The sequence below is a fragment of the Scyliorhinus torazame genome, chromosome 1 (assembly GCF_047496885.1).
Source record: "Scyliorhinus torazame isolate Kashiwa2021f chromosome 1, sScyTor2.1, whole genome shotgun sequence".
Classification (NCBI taxonomy): Eukaryota; Metazoa; Chordata; class Chondrichthyes; order Carcharhiniformes; family Scyliorhinidae; genus Scyliorhinus; species Scyliorhinus torazame.
In genome coordinates, this window is record NC_092707.1 from 286781816 (window position 1) to 286797227 (window position 15412).

General features: G+C 44.4%; 1 protein-coding gene across 1 annotated transcript in view; it reads left to right on the top strand.

Annotated features, from left to right (window-relative positions):
- Positions 1–5032, top strand: part of spred2b (sprouty related EVH1 domain containing 2b) — a 175207-nt gene extending 170175 nt beyond the window's left edge. The window contains exon 6 of the mRNA XM_072506950.1: positions 1362–5032. Coding sequence (XP_072363051.1) covers positions 1362–2021 — 660 coding nt within the window. The 3' untranslated portion in view covers positions 2022–5032. The remainder of the gene's footprint in view (positions 1–1361) is intronic.
- Positions 5033–15412: the final 10380 nt, after the last annotated feature.

Genomic DNA, 15412 nt, shown 5'->3' on the forward strand with positions numbered 1-15412 from the left:
TCCCTTGGGTGTCTTTTTATATCGTGCAATAGGGCATTAACGATTGGAATGTTAGTTGCATATTCCTCTAAAATTGACTGACCTATCAAGCTATGCCTTTGAACTGAAATTTAATACAGCCACATTTTGATTTTAAAAGTGAACTTAAACTCGAGTTAGAAGCAGATTTTTGACACTATTTTTACATAAGCTGTACTAAATTTAACTTTGTTTTAATGTAACCCAGTCAAAGATGCCATATCGAGAAGCAACTCGAATGGGAAGGAGTAGATAGTTTTTGAAAGTGTGTGTTGTGGGTGGTGTGAGATGATTTATGTCGTCAGTTGTACAATTTTACCTTGGAAAAACTCACATTTATAATGGAAATTTAATTTATCACCAATGATTAATTTCAGTTGATTGCAAAGCGAGGATGAAGTGAAAGCTTGGTTTGTTTACTGTTAATGAATGCTGCTTGTAATCCTATTAACTATAAATTTGCAAACTGCAGGTGTGATGGATTTTATATGTCGAGAGAAACACACACCTGTGCTCCACCGCCCGCCACATCCAAGAACTTCTCATCCTTCTCCTGCCATGAACATCCATAGACCCACTCCCCTGCCCTATCCCCATGGCCAGTCCACCTGACCTGCACCTCTGGGAGGAAACCGCAGCCCCTTGAGGAAACCCATGCAAACGCAGGGAGAACGTGCAAACTGCACACACCCGTGGCCAGAATTGAACCCGAATCCCTGGCGCTGTGAGACAGCAGTGCTAACCACCCTAGCTCCAGCATCATCTTTCTACCCCCTCCCATTTTCCAGCACCTTGCACCCCCCCCCCCCCCCCCCCCCCCCAACCCCTGTTTCCCAGCCCCTTGCATCCTTCCTATCCCCATCCCTCGCTATCGACCTGGTAAATGTCAGTTAAGTTCTTGCATTCTGTCGAATTCTGCCTGTGGTGTGATCGTAAGAATCTAACAACTTCCATCTATAACACCTCATCATCATGATCAGTTTATACATTTGAGCATGTTTGAGCAATAGCAATTTCCAATGCATTAGCAAGAACATCTAGCAGAAATCACGGTGCCGAAGATGCAGGTTCGATCCCGGCCCCAGGTCACTGTCCATGTGGAATCTGCATATTCTCCCCGTGTCTGCATGGGTCTCACCCCACAACCCAAAGATGTGCAGGGTAGGTGGTTTGGCCATGCTAAATTGCCCCTTAATTTAAAAAAAACATTTAGCAGAGAGATCATTCATTGAATTTATAGTGTATTATAAATGTTTCTTCCTGTAGTCTGAATTTTAAAACTTTTCAGGACAAAAAGTAAACCTCTTCAAATAAAAGCATTAATGTATTTTTTTAAATTTTAGTCTATACAGAAACAACGTCATGTTAGTTTTCGAGATGACGATGAGGAAATTGTCCGTATTAATCCTCGGGAGAAAGCATGGTTAAGAGAGCGATACGAAGACTACAGATACGCTGCTGTGCGTCCAAAATATAACGAGCACGGTGATCTGGATTCCTATGTACATTTTGACAAAAGCGACGCCTCAAAGCATGACTACAATTATCCTTATGTAGAGAACCCTGATTTGGGGCTCTGTAAAGATTTGAAAAGTGGTGTTGTGAAGACTCAGCCAATGCCATTGAAATCAAAACTCCGGAGAAGGGTAGACGATGGCGAACGGTCGAGATGTGTGTACTGCAGAGACATGTTTAATCATGAGGAGAATGGCCGGGGTCAGTGTCAGGATGCTCCAGATCCCATTCGAACCTGCATCCGTCGAGTGAGCTGTATGTGGTGCGCTGACAGCATGCTGTATCACTGCATGTCTGATCCTGAAGGAGATTATTCAGACCCTTGTTCTTGTGATACCAACGATGAAAGGTTCTGCCTTCGTTGGCTAGCGTTGATAGCCTTATCGTTTATAGCTCCCTGTATGTGCTGTTATCTGCCCCTTCGAGCATGCTACAAATGCGGGGTGATGTGCAGGTGTTGTGGTGGAAAACATAAAGCAGTTGGGTGACTTGTATCGTATCTTTTCTTTAGAACATCAGTTAATGAAGCACATTTTGGTCTGAAGCATTAAGACTGCAGTTTGATGCAGTTCCTATCACCAAACACACTCTGGAATATTACTCATCTAGAAGCTGGAGTCCTGTAAAATCAACAAGCACGGAGGCTGTATCTATTCTACAAACATTACATGGAACTAACTGTAACAACTAGACTTTTCTATGAATATATATATATATATATATATATTTATATATATATATATATTAAAAACAGGATGTCTCATGTTTATTTTATTTTTTTTTAAATGTAAGAGGTTGAGACTGAATTATGTTGTGTAGTGGTTTGGAGAGCCATGCCTGAGGGGTGGGAGATATCACTCTGGCTGCAATGTGCCACGGTGGCATTATCCCAACTGGCCAACAGGATGTAGCATTAATGAGAAAACTGGCATGTATGGTTCCTGCTTAATCATCCGAGACACTTAACCTGTAGTCAGGTATCCTATATTACCCTTTTTTTGTTTAAAAAAGTGTGCCAGTAAACATATACCACAACGCAGTATTGCCATTAATGCTGTTTGTTAATCGCACCTCATTTGTTATCAACAAATACTTTGACTCTTATTTACTTCATCTCTAACTATGGGTATCGCTCTCTACGGGGGCTGTTTAGCACATGGCTAAATCGCTGGCTCTGAAAGCAGACCAAGACAGGCCAGCAGCACGGTTCAATTCCCGTAACAGCCTCCCCGAACAGGCGCCGGAATGTGGCGACTCGGGGCTTTTCACAGTAACTTCATTTGAAGCCTACTTGTGACAATAAGCGATTTTCATTTCATTTCATTTGAGTTACAAACAATGAACTTGGTTCTGACTAACCCTCGGGTCTCGATCAGTTAGAGTCTTAAAAGGTGTCACAGTTGCCCCAGGTTTTTTTAGTACAACAGTGAACATTAAAATTGAATTTAATGTAAAATCATGGGGTTTTTTTTAAAGAAAAAGAAACAGTCGAAAATTCTTTCCTATTTATTTGGGATCCTTGAAACAAGTTCTCGTTTTTAAAAAATAAATTGTCAATACACTAAAGTTTGTCAGGTTACACTAACCCAACTCCAGACTGCCTGTTCTCACTTTATGCAGCAACATAGCCAGTGCAATGAGAGAGAGTACAGTGTTAGTTCACTACATTTAACACAGTGAGTGACGGATGGGGCTCTTCCGCTCTGAGAACTCTTGATGGTCACACTGTCTGCTTTCACAAACCTAGTTTGCTGACCTCTACTTTTTTCAGTCTCTGCTCCGCAGTGAGCCACAGTGAGTAGTTTTCACAGACTGCTCCGCCTTTGCCAAACTTTAAATCACTGAATTGATTTGAAGGCAGAGCAGGTGCAGGCCTGGCCAAGTGTACTGTGTGAGCGATGCACAAAACCAGAATTGCACGTTTTGACCATTTCTTGGAGAGAACGAGGTAAGTCAAGTCTGGCAGATCCAAGTTAGTTCCATTTTTTTTTTTAAAAAGCACAACGTGTCCTAGAGAATAAGGATCATTGAGGCCTTACCGATGTGTAGCTTGTGGTCACACTGGCTATAAATTTCATTGGATGGGGAAGAGGGACTTTCCTTCAAAATCTTAATAGCTCAGGTCATTTAGGGGAGTGAACAAAACCCTCCGTTAGAAAGCTTAAGCTTTGAAAGAATATTTTTATAACAGCACAGGGAATAGCCATTTTGTTTTAATTTATTTGGAAAGCAGCAGTTTTAGCGCCTCAGCATTGTACAATCTGATCCTTCTGTTTTAAGGCAGCTCGGGAAAAAGTCTGTGAGAACTGATGACTCTTCCTTACCATCTTGTGCAGAGTCAATTGCCAGTGCATTACACATCCTTACCCTCCCCCTTCCTTTGTTGCACAATAACATCAGTCACAAATTCCTTGCCGATAAACATGAGCGCTGCACATTGGGTTTTCTGCTCAGCTTGGCAAGAGCGTTGCTCATTGCTTTCCACCACTCAAACTGCATCTGCATTTTTAATCATTGAAGGCTTCCGATACATAGGCAGCACTGTCCTTTTTTAAAATCTACAAGTTCTATTAATTTTCAATGTTTTTTTGGCAGAACTGATTGATTTCAGTGTTTGAAGCCAGTGAAATATATTACATTAACTGGACATTAATCCACCAACAGCACAGTGTAAAAAACATTAAAATAGTGGCCCTAATTCACAGCTGGATATATTTCCTATTGCAAATGGAACATTAGCCCAGCATTGTTGCACACAGGAGATTTTCGAATTGTGATTTTATTTCCATTAAGATCACTGTGAGGTATTGAATACATTGGAACACAAAGCACAAGGTACAGGCTTAAATCGACACTAATCTTTTTGGAGATCTTGCAGTAATCCAGCAGCTCACTGATATAACATGGGGTTGGCGGTGCTTCGAAACATGTTTCCGCTAAGGCACCCTACATTGTCCACTTCAACATTATTTTTTATAAGCAGTTCTTGCCACACATAGACTGTAAATTTGTAAAATGAGGTGAGAACTCTATAAGGTTAACAGGGAGCTGAGCTAGAGGGGTTTTTCTTGTACATAGTTCTCATCTGTCACCCACATTGATGTTGAGGAGATTTGGGATTCCTCCCAAACAACTCTGCATTGCAAAAAGACAGTTGTCTGACGTGGGGATGATGGGGGGAGACAAATCAAATTTATTTTTGTATCTGTGGTAAGAAAGTTAACCAAAAGCTGTTGGTGCACACCTTAAAGAATGAAAAGAAAGTGCCTGCACTATGTTTCTTGTATACTAAAAAAAAACCCTGTTGTATTGATTATTAGTTTTTTTACAATAAGCATTTTTACCTCTGTGTAAAAATATATCAAGTGTATGATGTACATTTTGGTTCTTAACTTCTATTTTTTTTATTGTTTCTAATGTGTACGATCATGATGTAGCCATTGCTTTTCAAATGTACTATGTAAATACAAATACATCATATTAAAACTACAAAATAATGGCCTGACCAGTAGATAATTCTCCTACATGTCATATCTTAAATATGTACCACGGCTGATCAGATGACAATAAAACGAAAGGAGCATTGGCATTCAAAATGTCGCCGATGGTGAGTTGGAAAACTTGTTCAGCAAGAAGTGTGAAAGGTGGATTATTGTGTGGTCATGAAATGGAGCCTGCACATTGTTGCGATAATGACACGGAATGAAGTACAAAGAAACGATGGATTTGTACAGACTTTACATGGTAAGACTTGTGTTGTCCTGGGCAGCTCCATTGTAGGAAAAACACAGGAAATGATGCAGTATGGGTTCGTATTGCTTACTCCACCTGATCCTTTGTTATCCGATATAGCCCAAAACATGGCGCCACTCATCTTTGTCCCTATTCCCCACTCTGAACTCTTCCCAAAACTGTTGGTAGCTGCCATAGTAAATACTCCCACACCCGTACTGTGACCATTAAAACTCCAACTCCTCCTTCCAGCCAAGATCACATCTGAATTCCTATGGGCAAAACCAGGGGGAATAACTAGTTTTTTTTTTAAACAAAGCACGTCGTCCATTTAGTTTGTTGACAAATTTATAATAGTGCTTCTGATTCATTGAGTCATCCTTTTCTTGGTTGAAAAAATCAATTCACTCAAAAAACAAATTTTTAATATGAATTTGTTAGTTATTCTGGAATGATCTTTCTCCGTTGCTTCAGTTTAGTTTTGCTGAAAATTTATTTTGTTCTTCCTCATAGAATTTACAGAGCAGAAGGAAGCCATTTGGACCATTGAATCTGCACCAGCCCTTGGAAAGAGCACCCTACTTAAACCTACACCACCACTCTATCCCTGTAACCCAGCAACCACACCTGCTGTTAAAATTCAAATTTCTTTAGTTCCTTTCTGGAATGTGGGTGTCACTGGTAAGACCAGCACTTTGTTCCCATCCCTAATTGTCCTTGAGAAGGTGGTGGACTGGATCCTAGCCTTTAACAGGAATTTCTGCTTGGCCTTTTAAGGGTTGGAGTAGAACCTCTCCCTGTAGAAGAATTGTGATGTTAAAGGAGACTTCATTTGATCTCAAAAGGTGAAGAAATAGATGAGTAAAAAGGAAGTGAACAATGGTTCTGTCACTGAGGGACACCTCGATGCTACCATGACTCTCCCACTCGTGCAAGTTCCAGATACAGATTTGCCTCCAACCCCCAGACTCCCTTTCAGAACAACTTGTATTTATATGGGGCCTTGAGCATAATCATGCATCCCAAGATGCTTCATAGCATTGTTCAACATTGAGCCACATACGGTGATATTTGGGCAGATAACCAAATTCTTAGTCAAAGAGGTAAATTGTATGAAGAATCTTAAAGAAGGAAAGTGAACCGAGAGGCTTAGCGAGGGAATTTCAAAGATTGGGATCTAGGCACGGCCCCAATGAGGGAGTGATAGAAATCAGAGACGCACAAGAAACTCTAATTAGAGAACAGACAAGCTAAGCAAAGACTATTCATTAGAGTTATCGATAGACCAGGATTTAATAGCTATATATTTTCTGGAATGTCAGATATGACTTTTATTTTCAGAAGATGGGTATGGCATGCTGCCCCACTGGACTGTTACTACATAGGCTAATTCTATACATTCGTTCATATAAGACTCCACTTTTACATTGAAATGTATTTACTCATTTACTAATGTTTATTCAGCCCATTGAGGATCCAAAATGAACAGTTTATCATGCCTGTTGATCAAGATTCTATCACTGCTGACATCTTTTCAACAATTTCATCTTTTTAAACAAAAGCATTGAAAGTGAAAAGAAGTCCTAGAAGTGTTGTGGTGTTTTCCATTTTGTCTACTGGCCTTGCTCTGTCATTTTTCGAAATGCTGAAGTTGGCTTTTTCTTAAATGTGAAGCGTGGTGCACATTATGTGTTAATGTTTTACTTTCTGGAACACGAACCATCACCTAGAGCCTAAAACAACAGTTTCAGGAAGTTGCGATTAGACCATTGATCTCGTGACATGTTGGGTTGAAGACAAAATCCATCTGCGATTAAGAACAGATTTATTTTCACAAGTGGGACGATAACCGGAGTATTCTAATGCTTACCTCGAGACCAGTGGAAGAAATTTCCTTTTGAGTAAGTTATCCAGCTGTGCAAGACAGTCTGTGTGGAACCTCACATCAGTTGCACACTACTGCCTCACAGCGTCAAGGACCCGGGTTCAATTCCGGCCCTGGATGACTTGTGGAGTTTGCACTTTCTTCCCATGTCTGCATAGGTTTCTTTCCTCCGGGTGCTCTGGTTTCCTCCCACAGGCCAAAGCTGTGCAGGTTAGGTGGATTGGCCCATGCTAAATTGCCCCTTAATTTCACAAGGATGCGGAGGTTAACTCCGGTTGTGGGGATAGGGGGGGGGGGGGTGGACCTGTGTGGGTGCTCTTTCGGAAGATCAGTGCCCACTCGATGGTATGAATGGCTTCCTGCACTGTAGGAATTCTATGGATTTGATGAAGTAATTTATGTAAATTTAAGATTTGCTCCTCCTAACTTTGTTCCAACAAATTCTGATGTCACGTTATAGGGAAGGGATGAAAATGCCCGGCATTGGATTTAACTGATGTGTAAATTAATCACTTTGCTGCTTAAAGCAGCGATTGCTATTAAATGTAATTCAACCCACAGTAAAATCTCGATGCAGGTGTCCTGGGGTGTGAATTGTGTCCAAGCTTGGTGCTTTTTGCATAGAACACCAAGTTGATACAATGAGGTTTCATAATTTCCAAAGCAGAAATTGGGTGTAGTTGTGGGTTGTTGACTCTCCCAGAGGCTCTTGAAATCAAGGTGTGATGGTCTGGACACGCTAGATCTGCTCAACCAGTGAAAGGGGCCTTTGTAACTTGGTGAAGCTGGCACAGGCAAATGTGCAGCCTCTTCTGCCTGCTCAGTCGCACAGTGTTAGCAGATGCACTGCCAGTGACCCTTGCTGCGTTAAGCATAAGAAAGGTCTTCCGTGAGAGGGAGGGAGTTCACTTGGCATGGGGGGAAAATGCTACCCCAATGTTTTACATTCAAGTTACCAATTAAGAAAAATAATCTTGGACAGATTCAAAAACACTCCCCTGCAACAGTCTGTCTTTGTGAATGACTGCACAGTGAATGTTAAAATATTTGAGAGTGATGCTTCTGTTGATAATCACTGTCCGCAGGTGTGTTTCCCAACAGTTGCTATTGGCTGATGATTAAAACTGGGAACATTGATCTGTTTTGCCTTATTTTAAGCCATGACCAGCTAACCCAATGCAGTTTGTCGACTAAACCCTGGGCCTTCCTGATCCTAGGACTCATTCCCATATTGGCTTGTACATGCACTGTATCTGAATGGAGTCGATTTTTAAAATATATTATGCTCCGTACTTGCAGAATAGCAATACAGCTCAACACAAACTTGTGCAATACAGCAATGTTGGATTCTCCAAGCAGATTGCTTGAAAACTTGAATTTCATTAAGAATTGGGGAACATAAACGAGAAAACTGCATTTTACCATCGAGTCAATTCCTTCCAATCGGTCTATTCAATCTGTCTTTTACGTCAGTCCATTCAAGCCTTACACCAAACTCCCAAAGCAACTGCTCGACTCTGGAATTGGTCCTGGCAGGAGACTCCCAGAAGGACAGCGGAAATGCTTTTGGGATGGCCTCAAAGACTCCCTGAAGAGATCAAACTTCCCCACTGACTCATGGGACACCCTGGCCTTTGACCGACCAAAATGGAGCAGGATCATTGAGAAAGACATCGAGAGACTTCATCAGGGACGTGCAGAAAGTCAAAGTGTTGGGGCGAGTGCACAAACCTCCAAACAACCCAACTATTCAATCCTTTGACAACCACCTGTGGCAGAGTCAGCAGGTCGAATGGTCTTATCACCCATTTTCAAACTCTGAACCGGAGTGGAAGCAAGTCATCCAGCCGTGACAATACGGCTGACTCTTGCTCCTAATATGCTCCTGAATGACTCAGTAAGTACCTCACTGCCAAATATATTTGAGTTAGCTCCAGAATATAAATCCAGCCTTCCTAACCACACTAACCCTCTGACAAGTTGTATTCCATAGATGGTGTGCTCACACTCCCAATGGTATCAGAGTCAGAATCCTCTTAACCTTCAACTCCCTCACTAACAGGGCATTTATTGTGCTCATTTTTGTTACAAAAACAAACAATTAATTGTTTCTCCTGGAAGTTTCTTTAATTTGCCCATTGCTTACTGGGGATGGGGGGTGGGAGGAGCTGGGGGGGGGGGGGGAAATGGGTGTGCAAGGGAGTTCCAACCACTAGGTTCGCGAATCAACAAATTTTGCATTTATATCCATTATATTTACATGAAAATCCCCAAGACATTTTCATTTTTAATGAGGTCACATTGTGTCTTTTTTTAAAATTGTTGCAGAAAATTCTCAATTTCTAACCGACAAAAAGATGAAGCAAAAACATACAACTTTTAATAAAATTATCCTCACAAGCTAGCCCACCTTTCCAGTAATTACCCAGAATCTTCTTTCTCACCCCCCCCCCCCCCCCACACCCAATTGCTGATGACAACCATCTCCTTAAAAAGGTAATGAACAGTAAAACGTGCCCACCGAGCCCCTTATGGCATACTTTATCTTTTCCAAATGAAAGAATTCCACCAAATCCCCGCTGAAGCTGTCGATGGTGTTGATGCCCTCCATCCAAGCAAGACTCACCTCCAGGCTATTAGAGAGGCGAAGGCCAAGACATCCGCCTCCTTCACCTCCTGCACCCCTGGCAAGTCAGACACTCCAAAGATCGCCATCGTTGGGCACGGCTCCCTTCTAACTTCTAGAGTCTCCGACATTGTCTTGAAGGAAGCCAAGAATTTAAACAACTTAGGACATGACCAAAACACAGCAGGCACCATCTCCCTGGCCCGACTCTCATCCCTTGAGCATTTTGACAACAAGGACTCCTACATCAGACTCCTATTTATTGACTACAGCTCCGTCTTCAACACCATAATCCCAGCCAAGCTCATATCAAAGCTCCAAAACCTAGGACTTGGCTCCTCACTCTGCGACAGGATCCTCGATTTTCTGACCCATAGACCACAATCAGTAAGGATAAATAGCACCTCCTCCACGATAGTCCTCAATACCGGGGGCCCGCAAGGCTGCGTATGTAGCCCCCTACTATACTCCCTATACACACATGACTGAATAGCAAAATTAGGCTCCAACTCCATCTGCAAGTTTGCTGATGACACGACCGTCATGGGTCGGATCTTGAACAATAATTAGTCAACACAGGAGGGAGATACAGAACCTAGTGATTTGGTGTAACAACAAGGATCTCTCCCTCGGGCAGCACGGTGGCGCAGTGGGTTAGCCCTGCAGCCTCACGGCGCCGATGTCCCAGATCCCGGCTTTGGGTCACTGTCCGTGTGGAGTTTGCACATTCTCCCCGTGTTTGCATGGGTTTCGCCCCCACTACCCAAAGATGTGCAGGCTAGGTGGATTGGCCATGCTAAATTGCCCCTTAATTGGAAAAAATGAATTGGGTACACTAAACTTTTTTTTTTAAAAGAATCTCTCCCTCGATGTCAGCAAAACGAAAGAGCTGGTCATTGACTTCAGGAAGCAAAGTATCGTACATGCCCCTGTCAAGATCAATGGTGCCGAGGTGAAGATGGCCGACAGCTTTAGATTTCTAGCTACACATCACCAATAATCTGTCCTAGTCCACCTACATCGTCACTACAACCAAGTAGTACAACAGCGTCTATACTTCCTCAGGAAACTAAGGAAATTCAGCATGTTCAGATTGCCTCTTACCAATTTTTACAGGTGCATCATAGAAAGTATCCTATCTGGCTGCATCACAGCCTGGCATGGCAACTGTTCGGCCCAAGACCATAAGAAACTACAGAGGGTCGTGAACACAGCCCAGTCCATCACAGAAAATCATCTCCCATCCATTGACTACACCTCTCGCTGCCTTGGGAAAGCGGGCAGCATAATCAAAGACCCCTCCCACCCTGGTTATTCTCTCTTCTGACCTCTTCCATCAGGTAGGAAATACAAAAGTCTGAGAACACGCACTAACGGGTTCAAAAACAGCTTCTTCCCCGCTGTTACTCGACTCCTGAATGACCCTCTTATAGACTGATCTGATCTCTTCACACATCTTCTCTACTGAGTAGTATTACACTCTATACACTCACCCGCTGTCTGTGTCCATGTATTTACATTGTGTATCTATCGTATGTCCTGTTCTTTCATGTATGGAACGATCTGTCTGGACTGTACGCAGAACAATACTTGTCACTGTACCTCGGTACACGTGACAAATCAAATCCAAAACATATGTGAGTGGTTCGCCATCCCCTTCGAACAAAGCTCAGATCTATACTCTTCACCCGGAAAGAACCCACTCCTACGTGCCCTGCTCGGTTATGTGCACCCTGTGTACCACTTTAAACTGAATCAAACTCAGTCTTGTACACGAGGAGGTAGAATTGATCCAATGCAGCAACTCACTCCACCCACACATTCCTGCCACCCACCCCCACCCAACTTTTTCTCCTATTTTCCCTTTGCTTCCTCTAGCGAATCACTCTTCCCCCTCCATCAACTGCCCATATATATCTGATATCCTCCCTTCCCCTATCTCGTCAAGAGACAGCATCTTATCCATAAGAGACGGTGCCGGTAATCAAGGAAATGAAGAGAGTTCCTTTCGCACAAAGTTCCTTACCTGCAAATATCTAAAAATATTCCCACCCAGGGGTTGGAACTTCTGCACCAATTCCTCCAGCCCCAGCAAACCTACCCTCCACAAACAAATCCCTATACCTCCCGGCCCCCTCCCTCTCCCAAACCTTATACGAAGAATCCATCCCAGCCGGTATAAATCTATGGTTTCTACAGATCATCGCCATTAGCAACATAGACTCTACTTTAAAGTTCTGTCTGAATTGGTTCCATATTCTCCGAAAAGCTATTACCACTGGACTCGCAGGGTACCTGGCCGGAGAGAACAGATGAGGAGCAGTAACAAGAGCACTTAAACTCAAACCTATACAAGAAACCTCCTCCATCCACCCTCAAATCCTCAACCCATCCCTACACTTTCTCGATGTTTGTCGCCCAGTAATAATACATCAGATTTGGTAATGCCAAGCTGCCTGACTGCCTGTCCCTCTGCAGAATCCCTCCAAACCAGAGGGGTCTTATCCGCCCAAATAAAAGTCGAAATTAACTTGTTAACCCTACTAAAAAAAGATTTGGGAAGAAAGACTGGAAGACATTGAAACACAAACAAGAACCTTGGAAATATGTTCATCTTGACTGTCGGAACCCTTCCCGTCAACTTGAGTGAGATGGCCAGCGGCTCAATCGGCAAGCACACAGTAGCGGGGAAAGTGGACAGACCTGCCTCGTTCCCCTATACAACTGAAAATACCCTGAACTTAATGCGTTGGGATGGATGCTCGCAGTGGGGGCTCTGTACAACAGTCTAATCCACAAATTTAATTTAGGCCCAAAGCCAAACCGGCCCATTACCTCAAAAATGTACCCCACTCAACCCGGTCAAACGCTCTTAGCTGTGTGCAACCTTTTATTTCTCCCTTTCGTTGCCAGAGAAATTCTGTTCTGCCACAGGGACACAGTGCTAGGAAAAGCCAACACTGAGGCTCGACCCCTGACGAAGGCATCGGCACCACATTGTAAAGTCTCCTAGTGCTGGCCAGCCGACAACTGCTGACCCTTAACAAAATGGTCAGATCCTCAGAAATTACCCCTGGCGGGGAGAGCTGGAGGACGGTATTTGGGCAGCAGCCCTGAGCAGAGTAAACACGGCCACAACATGCGCCAGGCTCAGCCTGATCCAGTTTAAGGTTGTGCACCGGGCCCACATGACGGTGGCCCAGATGAGTAAATTCTTCGGGCTGGAGGACAAGTGTGCTAGATGCGCCGGAGGGCCGGCTAACCATGTACACATGTTCTGGTCGTGCCCTAAACTCAGGGGGTACTGGCTTGGATTCGCAGATGTCATGTCCCGGGTGTTGAAAACTGGGGTGGTAATGAGCCCGGAGGTGGCAATCTTTGGGGTTTCGGAGGACCCGGGAGTCCAGGAAGAGAGGGAGGCCGATGTTCTGGCCTTTGCTTCCCTGGTAGCCCTGCGACGAATACTGTTAGCATGGAGGGACTCAAAGCCCCCGAGGGCTGAGGTATGGCTATCGGACATGGCGAGCTTTCTTGGCCTAAAGAAAGTCAAGTTCGCCTTGAGAGGTTCGCTACTACGGTTCGCCCGAAGGTGGCAGCCATTTATTGACATTTATTGTCCAAAAGGTGCCAAGGTCCCAGGTTCGATCCCGGCCCTGGATCACTGTCCGTGTGGAGTTTGTACGTTCTCCCCGTGTCTGTGTGGGTTTCGTCCCCACAACCCAAAGGTGTGCAGGGTAGGTGGATTGGCCATGCTAAATTGGCCATGCATAGGTTTCAATAGCGGAAGCTACCCTCTCACAAACCCCCTTGCTGAGTCAAAGTCGGGGATGGCTGCCAGCAGCCTGTTGATACAGTCCGTATCGTCCCAGTTCCGTGCATATATGTTCACCGGGACCACTGGAGCTCCTGCCAACACATCACTCACTATCACATACCTCCCCCCTGAATCCACCAAAATAATGGCCACCGAAAAGGTCACCCTCCTATTGATCAACCACATGGTTCCCCTCATCCTCAAGCCAAAACCTGAGTGGAACACTTGCCCCACCCACCCCTTCTGCAATCTTGTCTAATCCCAAACTCTCAGATGTGTCTCCTGTAAGAAAATCACATCCCCTTCAACCTCTTACGGTCGGCAAACACTCGGGGTCTTTTAACTGGCCCATTTAAACCCCTCACATTCCATGTAACCAGCATGCGGCCCCCTCTGCAATGATCAGCCATATCCTATCCACGAGGCGATCAGATAGGGTCCCACCTCACATCAGTTCCAGCCCATCGAAGATAGACACCTCCACCCCCCCCCCTCAATACATCAACAAAGAAACCTCCATCGTCAGCAATCTATCCTTCCCCATTGACTCCTCCTGCACTCCCTCTTCCTGTCCCGCCCCCCCAATCACCAAACAAACAACCCACCCCACTCCCATCAGCCCCCACCTCTCCCCTCCCCATCCCAAACAAACAAAAAAAAACAACCACCCCAGGCTCGTTACCTTAACAAACAAAAGGAACAGAAAACACCCACACACCCCCAGGTAATCAGCCGTGGCTTTCTCCCCCACTTTGCTCCCATTAACCAGCATATCCGCTAGCGGGGTGACCCACACCTGGGGAAAAGCAAGTTGCGCACACAACAAATAAACTTGCAGCCCTCCTACCCGTACCCATTTTTAACATAGAATATTCTACAAATCCATCCCCACACCCACTCTCTCACCCTTCAACAGTTACAAGTTTCCAACAATAATATAATAAACAAAAAGACAATAACCCGGGTAAAAGACAAAGAAATAAGTGGCACGTGAAAAAAGGGAAAGAGAAAAAGAAAACCCCAACAGTCAGGTGTAACGAACAACTTCATTCAGTCTTCCCCCAGTCCATGTTTCTTTACAAAATTATTCGCCTCCTCTGGCGTGTCGAACTAATGGTCCCCGTATCTGAACGTGACCCACAGACAAACCAGGTACACCATTCCAAATTTGACTTTGCTCTTGTAAAGAGCCGCCTAGGCCTTATTGAACACCGCACGCCTTTGCGGCAGTTCTGCCCCAACGTCCTGATAACTTCTGACTGGATGGCTCTCCCATCTACATTCCCTTTTTTTTAATTTAGAGTACCCAATTCATTTTTTCCAATTAAGGGGCAATTTAGCGTGGCCAATCCACCTAGCCTGCACATCTTTGGGTTGTGGGGGCAAAACCCACGCAAACACGTGGAAAATGTGCAAACTCCACACGGACAGTGACCTAGAGCCGGGATCGAACCTGGGACCTCGGCACCGTGAGGGTGCAGGGCTAACCCACTGCGCCACCGTGCTGCCCTCCATCTATATTCCCGAGTGCTTTTCGCCCATCTCAGGATCTGTGGAGTCAGACTATGATCGCTCGTGGTGGCTCCCCAAATCTGGACTTCTGTCGTAACGACTGGTGGGCCTGATCCACTCGGGAGAGTTTGCGAAAAAAACCTCCCCCACCAGCTTCCCCAACATCTTCGTCACATAGGTCGTGGCATTCACACCTATGCCCTCCCACAGCCCAATGATCCTCAAATTTTGACATCTGGAGCGATTCTCCAGATCATCAACCTAGGCCTTCAATGCCTTCAGCCTCTCCACCAACATCGCTGCTTCTGCC